Here is an 18,064-nt window from a genome sequence, read left to right as displayed (position 1 = left end):
CCCACGACTGTGTCTCCAACCATGACAACACCAGCATCATTAAATATGCTGATGGAACCACCATCCTGGGCCTCATCAAGGGGGAGGACGAATCGGGCTACAGAAGCTTGGTGAGCGACATTCTTGTTTATGGAGAAGAGAATAACCTCATCCTCAACATAAAAATGACAAAAGAACCAATAATAGACTTCAGGAAGAACCCCTCCCCTCTGCTGCCCCTGACCATCAAAGGGACTAAGGTGGAGAGGGCTGACAGCCACAAGTTCCTGGGCCTGCAGGTGGCATCTAACCTGAGCTGGTCACTGAACACAGCTGCCACAGTGAAGAAAGCCCAGCAGCGGCTATACTTCATCAGGTGGCTCAGAAGAGCTGGGCTGAACCGTTGCCCTCTTACCAAGGCTTATAGAGGACTGGTAGAGAGCATCCTCACTACTGGCATCTTTGTCAAGGTCATTAGTATGTCTGAATGAAACTGCAAGAAACATTCATGTAAAAATGACCTACTGTATGTTTGCATGACAGAAAGCCATCACTTAACAGACCCACGCCACCCAGCTCACTCTCTGCTCAGACACAAAAACTGCACCTACAGCCTCAGGCACAGCAGGGCGGAAGTATCATCACACACAGAACTGGACTTTACAACAGCTTTTTCCCTGCCACAGTAAGACTGATGGCAAGTACGAAAATGTGAGAAATGTGAGAATATATCCACAATAACCCCTTACTAGACACATGCAATAATAATATAGAAATGTTCCATAGGGTATTTTTGTAAGAGCATTTCATCAACAGTGTTCTCTTGGGGGACCTGAATAATAGCAGGACATTCTCTACCAAGCAATGGAAACAGGCCTGAATATAAATTGTGTTTTAGTATGTTATAACCCCTCACTACCTCACCAAGTGTGATGCCATATCCAATTCCAACATGTGAATTAAGTGCACTGTCTGAAGTTCACTGGGGAAAATGCGTGATGTCTGAAGTGGGAAATTCTATTACCCTATTTTTGTGTATTGTGGTTTTAATGCTTTGTTGCCTTTATGTAACTTTTTATTTTCAGACTAATTGTTCTTTCTGGCTTTTGACTCCTTACCTGACTCCAAAGGAGAGCTGCACAAGAATTCTTATATGCCTAGACTGTCTGTTTATGCATAAATGGCAAATAAAAATCTTGACTTGACTTGAAATTATGGTCTGCAATATAGCTAACCAAAGTGGGCTACTGTTGGTTGGTGGGCCCCGGTCTTGGCGCGCCTCCACATGCTGCTGCCGTCAGGTGGCCCTGAGTAAGGAATATTATATTGGTGGCCCCATGCATTGTTTTCATTAAGGATAAGTACAGCCTGATGCACCTCTGCTGCACTTTAACCAGAAGTTAAAGTTCAGTTTTTGAGGATTTTGGCTTTTTGCTAACCAAATGACTGCTTGTTATAGTTTGTGGAAGAATACTGAACAAAGAGTTCAATATTTTTCTACAGTCCTATCTAACAAACATTAACATTGGTATCATTTTGTAGTGGTAAACCTATCTAGAGCTGAATAAAAATATCAATTTTCCAACTCATTGCAATTCTTGTTTCAATTATTGAAATCCTGAAATTGACCTTAGCATTTGTGCATCTCCTCAGTTAACATGTACAACTGAGCTACAGGCTACATGTACACAGACACTACTTGTTACAAGTGGTTCAGTTCGGGCTGCATCATGTGTAAAATGTCTTCTTTGTGGAAAATGAGTTGTTGTAACATGCACAAAAAAGTCATCAAATAACAGATGATTGCTGGCTATATTAGCCATATTGAGTCATGACAGGCCGTAAATACATCACAGTTTATGAACTGTTGACTCAGGATGGTGAGCTGATTGTAGATAACTCTTGGCATATTAGAGGTCCCATCGGACCTTTTTAGCAAAATAGTTCTTCAGTCAATCAGTTATGGATTCTATTTGTAAAGAAACTTTACCTTGGTTTCCCACTTGGCACCTTCTTTCAGAATCTACCCCCAACCTAAGTTCTAGTGACAGTGATTAAGCAAACCTAAGCTTACAGGTCAACAATGATGAACACTCACCTGTAGTTATATATTAACCATAGTGATGCTTAGACACAATGTCAAAGGGTATCACTCTAGAGAATCAACTTCATTATAGTCAGGACATCAAACTGACAAATTTCAGTTGGTTGTGCACTTTTAATCCCTGAAGTTTATTCCCACATTTTCAAATAGACACAACATGGGTTGCATTACAACCGTTGGGGTCATTTTAACTAAGGCCAGAAGAATAAAGCATTACAACTGTGCTGGCCTTACAAGGACATTTTAGGAAATCTTGGTAGAGTAGACTGTACTAGCAACCCTAGACTAGTCCAAGGTGAAAATCTATTGCCAATATAATGGTTGAGTGCTGCATTGTAGGGTGAACTTTTATTTCTTCAAAAACTGGAAATCACAAGGTCAGAGTCTGCAAGTGCTCTGGGGCAATTACTCTTTCTTAAAATGTCATTTTGCTTAAAAACTGATGAAACAAAGATATTACAGTCCAATTTCATACATCCAAGGTCTCACACACATTATTAAATACAGAGTAAAAGCCACGGCTGACAAGGAGACGATGTCAAGGTAGTAAACTTTCCCCAGCAAAAGCCCCTCCATACACACCATGAGCAGTGGGAGCCTTTGTAGTCAGACTGAAGGAAATATGAGGTATAAGGTATGCACTGTGGGTGGGGTGGGGGGATGGGCAGATGAGAGTGATGCAAAATGTGTGCGTATGACATCACCTTCTCTACTTCCCTAGTACTTCCATAGCCCTAGCTATCTTTCCCTTCTGTCAGTCATAATCCCACATCTAAAGCTACTTTACAGTTGTAATGAAAAAGCTTATCCAGGAATCTGCATAACAAAACTACTGCAGACCGACAAGGCAGCTGGAGATAGCTCTTCTTCTCAGACCACTCTCTCACTGTCCATCTGTCTAATTCTTGCACTTCACTCAGATCTCTTACTTCCCACAGCTTGTAGCATCTGTCTGCTCAGAGAACATCTTGGAAAGAGGTGTTGTTGCAGTTATATCAGTACTAAGGAGCAGTCCCAAAGCAAACATCCTTACAATGAAACTGAATGCTATCACCGGGTACAGTATATCTTTTAGCTGACCCAGTGCATCACTACTGAGCTCAGCTTTCAACATTAGGAGAGGAACTGTCTGACTATACATATGTCACACATACTGTACATCAAATGTAATATATTTGTGAGCTCTTCAAATGAGCTTTTCAACGAAATTCCTTAGCTCATGGACACTGAAACCGTTAAATGAAATCAAGATCTAAGCTTTTGAATTCACAAGGGCCATTTCTATTTTTTCATTCACATCCATAAACAGAGACAACTAAGCAAGTCTATGTAGCTAATTTCTGCAGCACAACAGGACACAATCAATTTATTACTATATACCTATTACCACGCACACTAGTCACTGAGCCCCCTTATTTCTCTTTTATCCTTCCTTCCCTGTCAAACCTGCTCATCATCATTCTTCCAGGTGTAAACTGTCAGGTTGGGTTAATTAGATTTTGAGTCTGCAAGAAAGACAGCTACAATTCCTGCTTAGACAGGAAGGGTCAAATATGAGCCATTTCAAGTCTGAAATGACAAGTCAAAACTGCACAACACACCCAGTCTCATTATCATCTACAGGAAAGAGGCAAAACAAACAGGCAGGAGTTAGAAAATTCAAAAAGTAATTCTAACCTGTCCAAACATCAAGATAAATTTTAACTGGGGATGAGGTAACTGAGATGAAGTGGAAATAATCCTTTTAAGGGCAACAGAATTATCTTAGCTATTACATGTTCACTTATTCTGAGGTCCAACCACAGTGCTATTATGTAGTCTAACATCAGACTAAGATAAGGCCTCTCACTGTTAACTGGACATGTGTATACTGTATCCATCAAAGGCCTGCTTACAACAAAGAATAACAGAGCACTCTCTTAATGTGTCAAGGAGGACTCTGTGAGAGGTTGTGTGGGTTATTTCTATGGGCTGGTTTAGGCTGAAAGAATAACCACGGGAGGGCACGGATTTGGAAGGCTCTCTGGAGAAACATCTAGTGATTGTCAGAAAGAAAAATAACATCCGTTTGACATCTGAATCCAGGCAGGCAGAACAGAAATGGGGTACTAGAGATCAAACAAGCAGCTAGCCGTCTCTTATTGGGAGCAGAGAGCACAGGGAATCAGGTCTACAGACCCACACACCACTCTGAAAGAAGGTTTTGTGGTTCTCTAACCATTGTATAGTAGATACTGTTTGCCTGGAGAAGACATCAGGAGAAGTCAAAACCATCTGCAGCTCCTTGACATGTTTAAATCTAAACTAATGGGGGTAAATTGATTCCCAAGCCAGTACTTGTTTGCACAGTTTTCCTGCTTCAACAGTCACTTGCACTAGCAAGGTGTGAGAGAAAGGGCAAAGGGTGTGTGCATGTACATCAAGGGGTTATCAAATGATTACTGAACACACAGTGATGAGATTATTTTTCCCAATACCTCTCTATTTCAAAGACTGAAAGATTTCTGCATTTGTTTCTCAATCAACCAAATGTGCCAGAACATTGTGTCCATGTGCTGAGGGCTGATGCTTTATAGGGTCCCACTTAAAATAACCCCAAGAGGGCCTTATACATACATAGGCGCAATTATATACGTAATGATATAAGTGCAAAGAGAGGTTGTCTGTGCAAAGACATGGTTTCAATTTAAAACTAAATTCATTACAAATTTTCAATGATAAAGTAAAGTCAGGCCCCATAATGTTAAATACTACTTAGAACTATACTGTAAACCTACCATGGGACCATCCATCCTCCCGTATAACCATTTTTCATAGTTTTTTTTCCTTCTCTGCAGCCCAACAAAACTTCTTTTATACCTTTTGCTCATCACCCTCTCTTCCTCTCTACTCATCTTCCATCTTTTCATCTATTCTACTCCTCTGTATTCCTCTCCATTCCAAAATTGGCTGTGTAAAATCTCCACACTTGATTACTTATTGTGTAGCTCCTTTATTTTTTATTTCGCCTTGTTCTCTTTTCTTTGTCCTTTGGCAGCTTCAACATTTAAAGGCTCTACATCATTTCTTGTCCATCACTATTAGTTTAACCTTTCAAATCCACCACTCTCTGAGCCTTACTCCTGTCCTTTTTATTTCTAGCCCTCTCTTCAACTCCCAACACTCCTCACCTCCCGAGGGATATTCCCAGTGATTCATCCTCTGTCTGGTACAAGAACTGGGATATAACAATATGTTTTTTCATGTTAGACAGCAACAGTTTATTTTTCTCTCCTTGTGTTTCAAATCATCTAAAGAATTGTTGCAGTTGTTACCCAATGACTCTGTTTTTCCATTTTCCCCACCAACTGCTGAAGAAGTGGCTCATCTATCACTTGAAATACCTGCTGATGCACTGCCTGCAAGAGGCAGCAACCCTCTTCATAAAGTATAAACATGGGCCTGACAACACACATACAGCACACTCAAACACTATATACAGACAGCCAAGCATACATTACTGTATAAACGTCACCAAGCACACGTACACACAGGAGGTGCATAACCAAACCAAATCCAAAATCTGAGGAAAAAAAACCAAAACATTTCATGTATAATTTGAATTTGGCATACATCTTTATGGGGTTAAACTAATGGGTGATTGTTACCAATAATACTATTCAAAGGTGCTTTTCGAATGTAAACTATGCCATTCATTTAATGTAGCTGACTGAAGTCCCTTTAGCTGTAACACAGCAGAAAGAGGAACAATTACATTTCATTTGCACCCTCTACTTCATGGAAAGTGCTCACCGTAATGATCTGAGGTAGCAGTAATAGTGACAAAAAAGTGACACGTTCAGATAAGGCTGGGTCGACAAAACGATAATTATTACAACAAAAATCCCCTTGATAACAATGATAAACAAATGCGTATTTTTCAACAAAAGAATGTGTCTGTTCTGCATCTGAGCAACTTGCTGTTCAATCATCCTGTTACACCGCAGCGCTAAAGTTACATAGCTGGCACAAGTAGGGCCAAAATAAGGAAAACGCGCACATGCAATGATTCAAAAATAAATGATTGTTGATATAAATCACAATGTTTGTTATGTTTCTCAGATTGAATACACAAATGAATATACCCCTTAAAATTCAAATGAAAAGGTATTCCATTATTTATCCTCCACTTACATTAAACTTCAGTTACATTTGCTGCTATGTTAAGTTTAATAATCTAAGTTCACAAAGAGGTCTCTACCTGTGTCTCCATGCCCACTCAAACTTTCATTTATAGTACAAGTGCTACAAACTCACCAGTATGTAGGCATCTGAATCAGCTTCCCATAGAGAGCGGTACTAAAGGAAGGGATGATGGGAATGAGAGGCAGGAGAGCCCCTGTACTGTCCTGACATGTCAGGCCTGCCTGGAATCCAAACACCTGCAAAGAGAGAGAGTCAATAAGAGAGAGACTGTGGGAAGGAAAGAGAAAGGGGAGACAAAGAAATGGAAATTAGCATTTTGCAGATCAAACAATTTACTACATTCACATAAAAAAAAAAACATGTTAGCTATCACCGAGTTCACACCACCTCTGAAAAGAAAATACAGAAGCACACAGCCAGCACTGTTGCTCTTTCATCTCAATCACCACTAAACCAATTTGAACTTATCCATCTTCAGCTGAGCTGACGGACCTCTAATCCTGCAGGCCAGGGCTCTTACCACTTTAGCATCCATCATTACAAACAGCTGTCAGCAAGACCATCTTACAGCCTGGGAGGTAGTCTTCATGCTGAACTGTCAGCAAAATTCATGCATACCTTAAGTACATAAGACAGCAAAATATTTTTTTCTCCTGTAATAGTTTTTCAAGGCATAATTAACATAACAGGATAGAAGTGATGCGACCACTGCAGTGTGACAGTGAGTGTCCACATTACCGAGTCTTAAAAAGGTAAAATGATCTCAAGTAGTTTATGCAGTTTGCTAACACAGATAGTTTAATATAACATACTGTATATACAGAGTGAACTAGGTTTTCAGCATTACTTTGACGTTTCTATAAATGAGTGTATATACATAAGAGTCTCAGTGTGAATGTACAGAAAAGACAGCAACAAAAACACTGCTGATTATCTCTACTGATTACCATAAGAGTTAGAAAAGCAGAAAATTGATACTTTTTCTTGCAATTAACAGTACATTCCCCCAACTCACCCAGAGACTCCACTGTTAATTTTCAGTAGCATCAACTATGTTATGATATTTAATTTTACACTGGAGGAAGTTAATGATGGCTGGCTCCTATATACACAGAGCAGAAGTGATTCACTTTACACTGCAGATGCCCCAGAGGGGAGACACAAAAACGTTGTACAAAACTAAAATAATTTTTAATAGGAGAACTGGACCATAAATGTAATATTACACAGCTGAGCAGTACATGATTACCAGATAGGAAGCTAGACCTAATAAGAATCCCACTTTGAAATGCAAGCTTGGAGCCATAAGGCCACAGCTTTCTCTGCGAGACCAGATTTCAAATTCCTTCCTTTCAGCAGCATGAAGTGACTAGTTCTGCAAATAGATCAAGTTTTCAATTATGATAGGTCTATTAACTGCTGTGACCTCTTGCTGAGCAAATAGGCGAACTTTGAGTTCCTGTCTATAATCATGGAAAAGTGAGACAATGGCTAACTGCTACCCACAAAACAGACACCTTAGCTCTGACAGCCAGAGTCAATAAAACACAGATTAAGATAAGCCCTAGGTTATACCCATTTCAAGTCACTTCCTCAATTGGGAGAGCTGCAGCCAGAATGACCTTCACCCTGTGGTGATCCCACTATCAAAATCCAGAGCTAGAATTAGTACCTTGGCAGATACAGATGCTAATCGGTCAGAATGATCCTGGTCCACTGACCAGTTGACTGTTAACCCTGCGGCGACCCTGTGATAAGGACTACCAGCATGATGTCCAGCAAACATCCTGCCTTGGGGGATGAACCCCAAACCAATCCAGGCTAGACTGGGCAATCTACTCCAGATCTTTTAACCAAAACACCTAAAAGGAGGAGTAGCTGGATATGCTAAAGCCGCCACAATTTTATATGTACTCTATGGCACTTTGCAACATTATGTGCACTTTGCAACATTATGTGCAATACAGATATAAACTCTTTAGTTCTAGTTTGTATATAGGTAATTCTGAATGGCAAATTGAGAGATAAACATGCAGTTTACTGCAGTCAACAGATATGGCTTCAACTTCTGTATTTAAGTAAGCAATGAAACAACGTCTGTGTAAACAATTCATATAACAGTTATGCACCACAAAAAGCTAAGACATTTCTACTGTAAATTCTTTACCATGAACCATCTATAGAGAGGTATTAAAGACTATACTTATAATAAAGTTGCTGCTCAACAATAGTATCTTTACCAATTTTAAATGCTAATCAAGTACTCTAACAACAAATTATGTGATATATATATATATATATAAAAACAGCTATTCTCACAACTGACTATTCTTATGTCCACACACGGAGATTGGTAACTGCCATGATATTCTATTAACATAATAAGCAAGTGTTAATTAAAACTGGCCTGATTAAATTAGACCATCTAAGAAAAGGATGGGTGATGAAAGTTTAAAAATCTGAATTTTAAAACGTGTTCTATGAAGAAACAAAAGATTTTGTCTAAGACCCCAAATTTTATGTTGTTGGCAGAAGTAACTCCTTATCAGTGAATTTCAAAGCTTTTCAAAGAATTTCAAAGAAAGTCAAAGCTATACAACCAACACGTGAGCATGTTAATGTCACAGCTGCACAATACAAGCCTGTAGGATCCCATCAATTTGGTAGGTGTAAACCATGAATTAAACCGGAGTTGGTCTGGCGCTCATCAGGAAGCTCCATGCTGATATTTATGACCATGTGAAAAGGGGTCATTAAGGTTATTTCAGATTGGAGATAAGCCTGTAGATATGCATCCACTGACTCTGGACTATTAGTATATGTATGTATATTTTGTGTCAGCTAAGACAAATGAAAGATAAAAAGCAAAGTAAAAAAAATGAAAGAAAACAAATGGGAAAAGATGTGCTAATTAGAATAACAAATGGTAGCAACTGATATTTTGGTTAATGTAATACACTGAAGATACTGTAAGAAGATAAGACTGACCCTTCTGGAAAAGTCAGGCATAGCTGTAGGATACAGCTCTAACATAGAAGCTACTCTTTTATTAGCACACAGACAAAGTTTATGAAAAGGATGAAGTCCTATATTTGTCACTGTTTTATGTCTACAGAAAGGATAGCTAAGATTTCTGAATATTTCTGTTTGGTTTTCTTCATCCGAATCAGTACCACAGAGTGGAACACTGTCCTGGCTCACCTTGAGGTAGAGGTGTGCATAGCAGTGATGTAGCAGGTTGTCCGAGGGCTGGGTGAGACTGCCAACAGCACTGACCAGTTCTGCAGCATACATAGGCACCGAGTGTTCAATATTCACCCTCTCTACCTGGAACTGCACAGAAGGTAGAGGGCACACTGGCTGAAACACGGGCACACTGACCGGTCGAAGTGTAGCCTGGAACATGCAAGATAGAAAAGGTTGGAAAATTAAAAGTGAGTATATATAGCACACATATTGCTCAGGTTATAGCTCACAGTCAAAATGTCTGCATCTGTCCTCCTCAAATCTCTTGACCAATTATTTACTGACATCTGTGACAAGTTGATGTTTGAATTAAATCAACAACATGAATTTGGTGTAATTTTTATGAGGATATGTAAAATGACTGGACATGATGTTTGAACTAAATCTTTTTGCTAAGGACCTATTGTGAGGAAAAGGTCAGGAATCATACAAATTAAAGTGACTAAAACCAGAGCAGCTACTGTAGAATACAATAAAAGTTCATTTCCTGTCACTAAAAGGATGAAGAATGTGTTCATCCTTTTTGAAATATTTAATGTATTCAAATAATTATAATATATTTAAATCTATTTGGCGAGATGTTAACCTCGCTGGAAGTGTGTTTGAAAATTTGTTCTCAATACAGCAAGTATCTTCGCAATCTATAGCTTTCAAACAACAAAATACATTTTTGAAGCCAATTTTCCATCAATCTGTGCAAGTGCATAGAGGCTTCTATGTCAGTGGCTGCAGTGTGAATTGTAGAGTGGATGTGCATTATATTCACAGACTTAAGACAAATTAGCTAAAAGCTATATATATATATTTCTATAATGTGGTACGTTTATTAAATTTTCAAACCATAACCTTATACAATACAATCACCCATGATATAATTAATGACACTTCAAAAGGAGGTTCTGGAAAAAAAGATAAGGACAAGAATGTAAGGATTAGAACAAAGTACATCAGTCTGCAATACCTTGCATCCCATGATGACAGGCATTAGTGTGTGAAGGAGGTTGAACTCTGCCATGGAGACAGTGAATGAGACTTGGAGGAGAGTAAGACAAGTGAGTCGGTTTGGGATGAATTCCTCCAAGCTCGATATTTCTTCTGGCGTAGCTGGACCATGGTTCTCCTCAATCATTTCTACAGAGATAATGATCGAACAAAAGGAAAGATGTTAGCAAAGGTACAGGAAAGGCAAGGGGTAAAGTGTAAGATCCAGAATTAGAAAAACAACCAGTTTCTTCATTTTAACCAAATGAATCTTGACCACAAGTATGCGAATTGTGGTGCACTATCTGAAATAAGGTGAGAGCGCAGGAAAGGCTAAACACATTTGGATTTGACAACTAAACAAACTTTATTTTAGAGAGAAAGCTGTAAAGTTGAAAATGTACAACAATTTCTTTGAGTGGGTGCCTTTCCTCTATGCATACAGCATTAAAAGAATAAAATAAAAAAATAAAAAGACTTTTCTGACAAAAACCACCTCCACATACACTAAAACATACACAACAGAAGTACTGGCATCTGTAAGCGATATTCATTACACTGCCTGTTTCCCAGTAGCTTTGTTTTTCAACCATCAGTTTCTATAAAAGGAAGGCAGCAAGGCTGGTACTCATCAAAGTGAGAAGTGGCAGAGTACTGAACAACGAAACCAGGTCCAGATCCTGAGGTGGACCAAAACCTGAGCCCTTTGTTAGTGAACAGCCTTGGCTCTGGCCCTGGCCCTAAGACGAGGATTGTTTCAGTTCAGTAAAGGGTCTGTTGGGCTACATTCCCAGCTCTAAGGTGGGCTGAGAACCTGATCACAGAGCTGTTCTGTTATTTGGCGTACTACGACAGCTTGCACCAGGTTCATCTGGCACTGCCATGCCCAATCTAATCCTATGCCAGAGCTCAAGAAAAGCTGAAATCAGCATTTAAATTACAACAAACATGCAGCTCATATGGTACACCCAGGTATGATTACATACATTAAAACACTCATAAAAAGTGTGCACAAAAACCATATACAGACTTGCACACAGAAAATATTAGTCTAAACATAACTTATATTTTCCAGTTCTGTTTAGCAGATCCAAAGTTTATTTGTTCTGTTCTTTTGTTGTTAGGCAATATATAGGAAATAACAATATAAAACATTGATACAAAAGAATGCACTAAGTAATTCGTAAGCTTGAAACCTCCACTCTAAATAGGGAAAGCTCTTATAAGACTCGCATACACCGGCTAGTTTTGGCGAGCAAAATGATTCTTCCTGAGCTGTTGGAAAGGAGTATACTGTATGATGTGCAGCAGAGAAGAAGGGGAAAGGATGAGTGGGCATATAATCATGTCTCTGACCCCTGACCTCTGCTTCACTCCCGGCAAACACAAAAACACTGCCCTCAAGAATACAAGGCCGGAGTACAGAGCAGCTGTCACCAAAAATATTTCAAGGCTAGACAAAATCAGGACCACGGCAAAGAGTGAGAACTACAGTAAGATCATCCGTCCATCAGCTGATACAGACTTTGCTAGTGAACATACCAAAGTTTCTAAGTACATTTTCTGCACACATTTTTGTTTTCAATTGTGACAGTGACTTATATATGAATTCCCATTTCTGATTTAAAAAGTCAATAACTACCGATGTATATAGGCACCAAGGTGCTGAAATGAATGGCTTTTAATTTTGTCATGTTTGTTTTAATAGCAAGGCTCTGCAAAGCTAAAGGAAATAATATTGTAATTAAAAAAACAAAGGAGGGGAAAGAAGAGGAGAAGAGACAGTGACTTAAGAAAATACGTAAGGCATTTGCTATTTTATCATTCACACTGCAATAGTTACTTTGTTTTCATCTTTTATCTACTCAATTTCTCAATCTCTCCCCAGAGCTCAAACTATATCAACCCTTTTCCAGAAAATACCAGAGAACACAGACACATATAGAAAGAAGAAAGAACACACTGACCTACTGAGCCTTAGTCAAAAGCTCTATAGTAATTACCCCATCATCTGTTATCTATTGCAGATGCTGAAACAACCGAAACCTACGGATGTTATCATTTCGCAAAAATGGGAGTTATTGCTACAGATATTACACACAGACACACATTCCATGTTCTTTCACAACATCTCAGGGATGAGCTCATCAATAGCTGTGTACAGATGATCACTGACAAAGGTGTTTGGCTTAACCTCCCTTATGTGGTCCAAAAGGTCACTACTTTCATGTACAGCTGTGTGTTGAAAGACGGGTTGTGCAAGGAAATAACAATGTGATGAGGGCACTATGAAGTGCAGACTGTGCCGTTTCTGATCACTGGCTGAAGAGAACATAGGAGAACAGGGTGGAAGAGAAGAGACTCTAGCAGATTACAGGAGAAGATACAGTAGGAAACGGTGTTGAAAAGAGTGTAAGGTGAGTTGATTGAAGGAGTGAACTATTAGTTGTTACCTGAATACTAAGTCAGCCTAGTAAAACAAATAGAACAGGTGTTACAGAGACTGACCTCGCTGTGGTTTGCAATAGGGTTCATACTCGTGGTCCATGGCACAGGTGATCATCTTGAGGATGCGATGGACAGCACTACTATGCAGCCTGATGTCTAGAGGTCCCACCACCAACCTCTTCATGGATGTCTCCTGAACAGAAGGCACTACCTCCTCAGTATTGAGTGCTGAGAAGTCCTGAGAGCCTACAAACAGAAGCACACCTACATAATGTATGTGCTGTGACAAAACAGAATTCTATTTTCGATCTCTCCGCAAATTTAACACATTCTTCACAGATTTGTAAATTCCAAGTACAGCAGACACAACACCTATTGTATATAAACATTTAGGGCACCAAAATGTCTCCCAATATTCTAGGGTTTTTTTTAGGAACACAAGCCTAGAATCTCCTCGTGCTGGGCAAAATAACAGACATGGCAGTGGCGTAAAAAAAAACTTGAACCACTGAAATGATGAATATTCCAAATGTCCACTTCTCTGCACACAGCTGTGCCTTCATTCATCACAGGCCCTGTTCCAGAAGTTCACTTGAAAGACTCAGCTCTCCAGCAATATAAACAGATATATTAAAAATAAAAGAAGGGGGCAGATGAAGGTGGAAGAGGACAAAGGATCACAACTTTATTCCCGTTACATTCGACCAATGCACTGACCATCCCTAAAACTCAGTCGGCACTGTGAATTGAACTTTTTTTAGCTGAATGGGCTGGGGGATGGGGGTGAAACGCACAGTGAATTCTGGAAATTTATAAAGGGCAACGGGCAATGCCACTTCCCCTTCCTTTCTTCAGTGAGACTTGGCTACAATGGATTAGGCCTAATATCAACCATATGGCAGCAGTTACAACTATCAGTGGAATGATGAGGGGTCTGAAATTAGCCAGGGTTTAGTAGAATCAAAAGGGTCTCCATTTCCCAATATTTAAATTTTTTTATAATCTGCAGCATTACTCTAATGTGAAGTCTATGGTGAGAGTGACCCGGGTCATTTAGGATTTTGGTTGACTCAGAGCTTGTGTTAGTCCCGTGGCAATAAAGACTAATTTGTTTTGTTGACACTGGATCTGCTCCGTGTCTGAGAAGAGAAACGCTGACAGACGAGAAGCATTCCAATTGTCAAGGGTAACTACAGGCGTCCCACAGGAGAAGAGACTGACACTTTTCCTGCTGTCAGAAATTACTCTGACAGCTCAGGATGACGGTATCAGTGTTTTGTTTTAATTTAGATTATTATCTTTAGCTGACAGCAGAAGGAAACAATAACCTTGTCAGAAAAAGGTACAGTAAGAGAGAAGTAAAATGAAAGGGGGAAGAGGGAAGCAGGGGAAAATACACAGGTGACATTATTATAGACTGTTAAGTCAAATGATCTGTTCATTGCATTGAAATGGTTCAACCAGATATTTGTTTCTTTACTATTTAAAAAAAAAAAAGCCCCTGCGCACTATACGGTGGTTTTGTTGTGTCTTGTTGCTTCTCTTTTTTTCTCTGTCCTCTATCCACTCATCCCAACCGGTCAAGGCAGAAGGCCGCCCACGAACAGCCAGGGTCTGTCAGAGGGTTCCTCCGTTAAAGGGGGATCTACTGGGTTTTTCTCTACAATACTGTAAGGTCTAGACCTAACTACGTAAAGTGCCCTGAGATGAACGTTGCTGTGACTTGATGATATGCAAATAAGACTGTACTGAACTGATCAGAATTTAAAGGGGTTTCCACAAATTGTTGAATTAGGTCTGAACTTTTAAAAATTACATTTCAGTTTTACATTTTTAATTAAAAAAAAGACTCAAAAACATGTTTTCACTTTGTCAGTTATTGAATGTACTGTAAACCAATGGGCCAAAATGTCAATTATTTCATTACTTTTTGAAGTCACTAGATCATTTTACATTTCTACCTAACAATCATCACAGTAAATGGTTGTTTCCACTCCATGAAACATGGTCAATACAGTAAAACCACATCTGCAAAACACAGAATGACACATGGGTCTTAAAGTTACCCCGTGTATGGACTTTTCCATCAGACACAGGAAAGGCTTTATCAGATTGTATTTCATTATGTGCACAGCATGTTATCAAACCTGTGAATGCCAGGTGTGACACCTGTCACACTTACACACAAGCAGCATTAAAAAGAAATGCTCAACATTCACACACTAAAGCACCAAGACGTATGTGAGCCAAATAACATTTCAACCTATCCAGAACACCATCTCTTAATTTGAACTTTAGATCTTTCAGACTTGAAAATACATTCTTGAGCGCTGCAGCTGAGGAATGAGAAATCCTGCCCATCTTAAGGATTCTAACAGGAAGAGTGACATCTAATTAGCCTAAAGGAGCCTATTCACTTTCTAAAGCTCTTACAGGTAAAGAGAAGGGGGAAAACAGTACTTTAACAAGCAAACTGGAGAAGGAATCTCAAATACATGGCAGCAAAGACTAAACACTTCTGACAATTGCCCTCCAGGTAAGTTTGAGGTGAGAGCAAGGACAGGAAGGGTCAAGAACTAGGTGGCAGCAGCTCAAACAAGACAAGCTCTTTCATCAAATCTCCCCGGAGGATGTTTGAGAGAGAAAGAGATGGAAGAACAGAGCGGGAATAATAAGAGAACATGGCAGATATAAAAAGAAAAGGCAGGGGATGGCAAAGTGAGCAAATAAGTTCATAAGGAGCAATGAATTAGATAATACCTTTACCGCTGCTGGTCTCCATTGTGTAGAGATAATCCATGTAGAAAGCACCAAAGCGCTGCATGCCTGCTATCTCCGTGTAGGTCTCCTGCCAAACAAAAGAGAGTTAGGTAAATATTCAGCAGTAAGGGAGCAAACAAGCTGATAGCCTTCAAGAGCGGCAGTGACTGGGGTCATAGTGGAAAGGGGGTCAAATCAGCAATAGAGCCTTATAGAAGAGTGTGATCTACTTAGGTGGATTGTTTTGTTTGTTTAATTGGCAAATCATATCACCAATACTCAGGACTACTTGCAAAGACATGAAAAGTACTTTATCAGAGTGTACACTGTAAATATGTATAAGCAACTTCTGAATACTTCAGAGAAGTACTGACTAAATATCAAATCCGTTCTTTATAGAGTATACTGAGCTGCTGGTTAAAGGCAGAGAGGTGCTTGGATATATGCCTCTAGAAATATCTAACAGATGGTAAGACTTTTCATAAGAAATCAAAACTGAGTGGAACTGGTACCACCATTCTTTTAAAAGCATGAATGCAATATAAACTGTACCAGTAAGCAATAAACAAGTTTGGAAAAAAAAAACATCATCATTAAGGGACTTTCTAAGTTTCCTAACACTAAAATTGTGTTACAAAAGATTCTATTTCCAATTGGCTAATTTCCTCTCCCTGGTTGCAGGGTGGTGGCAGCCTATCCAAGTGCACATTCAGGAGGAGGTAGGGTGCACATATTATGCTGCGTTTCAACTATCACAACCCAACGAGCGGTCTACCCCATACTTCCCTTAACCATCACCAAGCATAGCCTCCAGGGTTAACATGGACTGTCCTGTTTTGTTTTTCCCATTGCATTTTCTCTGTGTCTGTTTAGAGGACCTCCAGTCAGCTATGTGTTTACACACGGTGCTCATAATGCTAATGCTTCAGATGTGAAGACACGGAGCTTTAACCAATCACTGGCAACTGCTCTGTGTGCACTCACACCCTCCCCACCAAGTACCCCTCCTAGTACTTGGTTTTAGTACTACCCCCTGAGAGGTGCTAAAATTTAGCTCCCAGAATGCACCATAGTGGAAACAAACACAGAACTCATGATAACCATCATTTGGCATGACACATTTCAGGAGGTTCCTATACTGCAAAAGCCCCTGTAGAGACACTCGTATTCAGACCTATGGGCAGTTTAGAGTTTGACCTAAGCCTGCATTCTTTTGACATTGGTAGCACAACAGAACCTAAACAGGGAAGTGCAACTAGCACAAAAAGAACACACAAGTGCCACCAAGAAAAACTAAAGCACTAGGAAGTGTCACTGCAAAACAATACAATATTGTCCTGAGTGATCACCTTTAACCTATGATAAAACATTTCTATCCTGATGGGAGTGGTCTTCTCCAGGATGACAGCAGCCCCATCCATAGGGCTCACAGGGTCAGTAAATGGTTTGATGAGAATGAAACTGATGTGAATCATATGGTCTTCAGTCACCAGATCTCAAACCAGTTCAACACCTAGTTGTATGAGAGATGTTGGACCGACAGTGTCTCCACAACCATGATCAAAACATCAGGAGGGAATATCTTTTGGAAGAATGGTGTTCATTCCTCCAGGAGAGTTGAGAGATTTATAGAATCAAAGTCCAGGGTGCACTGAACCTGTACTGGTGGCCCAACACCTTGAGATACTTTGTTGGTTTGACCTTTCATTTGTCACCTGTCTGTATTTAAACCTATGCATTTCTTTCTTCTTCTTGATTTACCTGGCTGTCAAGTGTATTGTTACATCATAACTCATCATAATTTATTAGTCTGCAAGTCAAGAGCTACTGACCACGTCCTAGTCAATATTTGAAAGTTATACTGTATTTCTACTTCACATAAACACTAGTAAACAATGAGATACTGAGCAAGAAAGAGACTATGAGGGACAAATTGGGAGGGAGGGAGGGAGAGAGAATGAGAGGCCCCTTAGACACACACAGTTAACACCCCACCCCAAACTTGCCCACTTGTTCTCTAAACAGAGAATTCAATGGAACCTTATCAGAGAGACGGGTAAATGAGTAATGTTTATTAAGGGATCTCTAATGGCCCTGGCATACTTTTGGACTGAAGGCGCTGACTGGCTACAAAACCACTAATGAATTAACACGAAAACCTTTGACTCCTAGATTGCTATGGACAGATGGATGGATGTTCAAACAGTTACTTCATTGAGGGTCATGAGCATTTCTTAGAGACAACACTAGAGCTGTGAAGGCTGATTAAGGGAGCTGAGAGTTATGAGGAATAATGGCATTAACACTATTACTTAGATATCAGCAGCCATTACTTTACTGCAGGCAGCAACTGGGTGACTA

General features: G+C 39.7%; 1 protein-coding gene across 9 annotated transcripts in view; it reads right to left on the bottom strand.

Moving 5' to 3' along the window:
- The window catches only part of vps13b (vacuolar protein sorting 13 homolog B), a 360,621-nt gene that overhangs the window by 287,556 nt on the left and 55,001 nt on the right, over window positions 1–18,064 (bottom strand). For all 9 annotated transcript variants that reach the window (XM_020606753.1, XM_020606747.1, XM_020606748.1 and 6 more), the window contains exons 12-16: window positions 15,704–15,791; window positions 13,004–13,189; window positions 10,476–10,645; window positions 9,470–9,664; window positions 6,380–6,504 (exon numbers count right to left, since the gene is read on the bottom strand). In XM_020606753.1, the coding sequence (XP_020462409.1) occupies window positions 6,380–6,504; window positions 9,470–9,664; window positions 10,476–10,645; window positions 13,004–13,189; window positions 15,704–15,791 (764 nt within the window). The remainder of the gene's footprint in view (window positions 1–6,379; window positions 6,505–9,469; window positions 9,665–10,475; window positions 10,646–13,003; window positions 13,190–15,703; window positions 15,792–18,064) is intronic.

The sequence above is a fragment of the Monopterus albus genome, unplaced genomic scaffold (genome assembly GCF_001952655.1).
Source record: "Monopterus albus unplaced genomic scaffold, M_albus_1.0 scaffold81.1, whole genome shotgun sequence".
NCBI lineage: Eukaryota > Metazoa > Chordata > Actinopteri > Synbranchiformes > Synbranchidae > Monopterus > Monopterus albus.
Note: the sequence above shows the minus strand (reverse complement) of the source record. Positions and strands in the feature narration are given on the sequence as shown.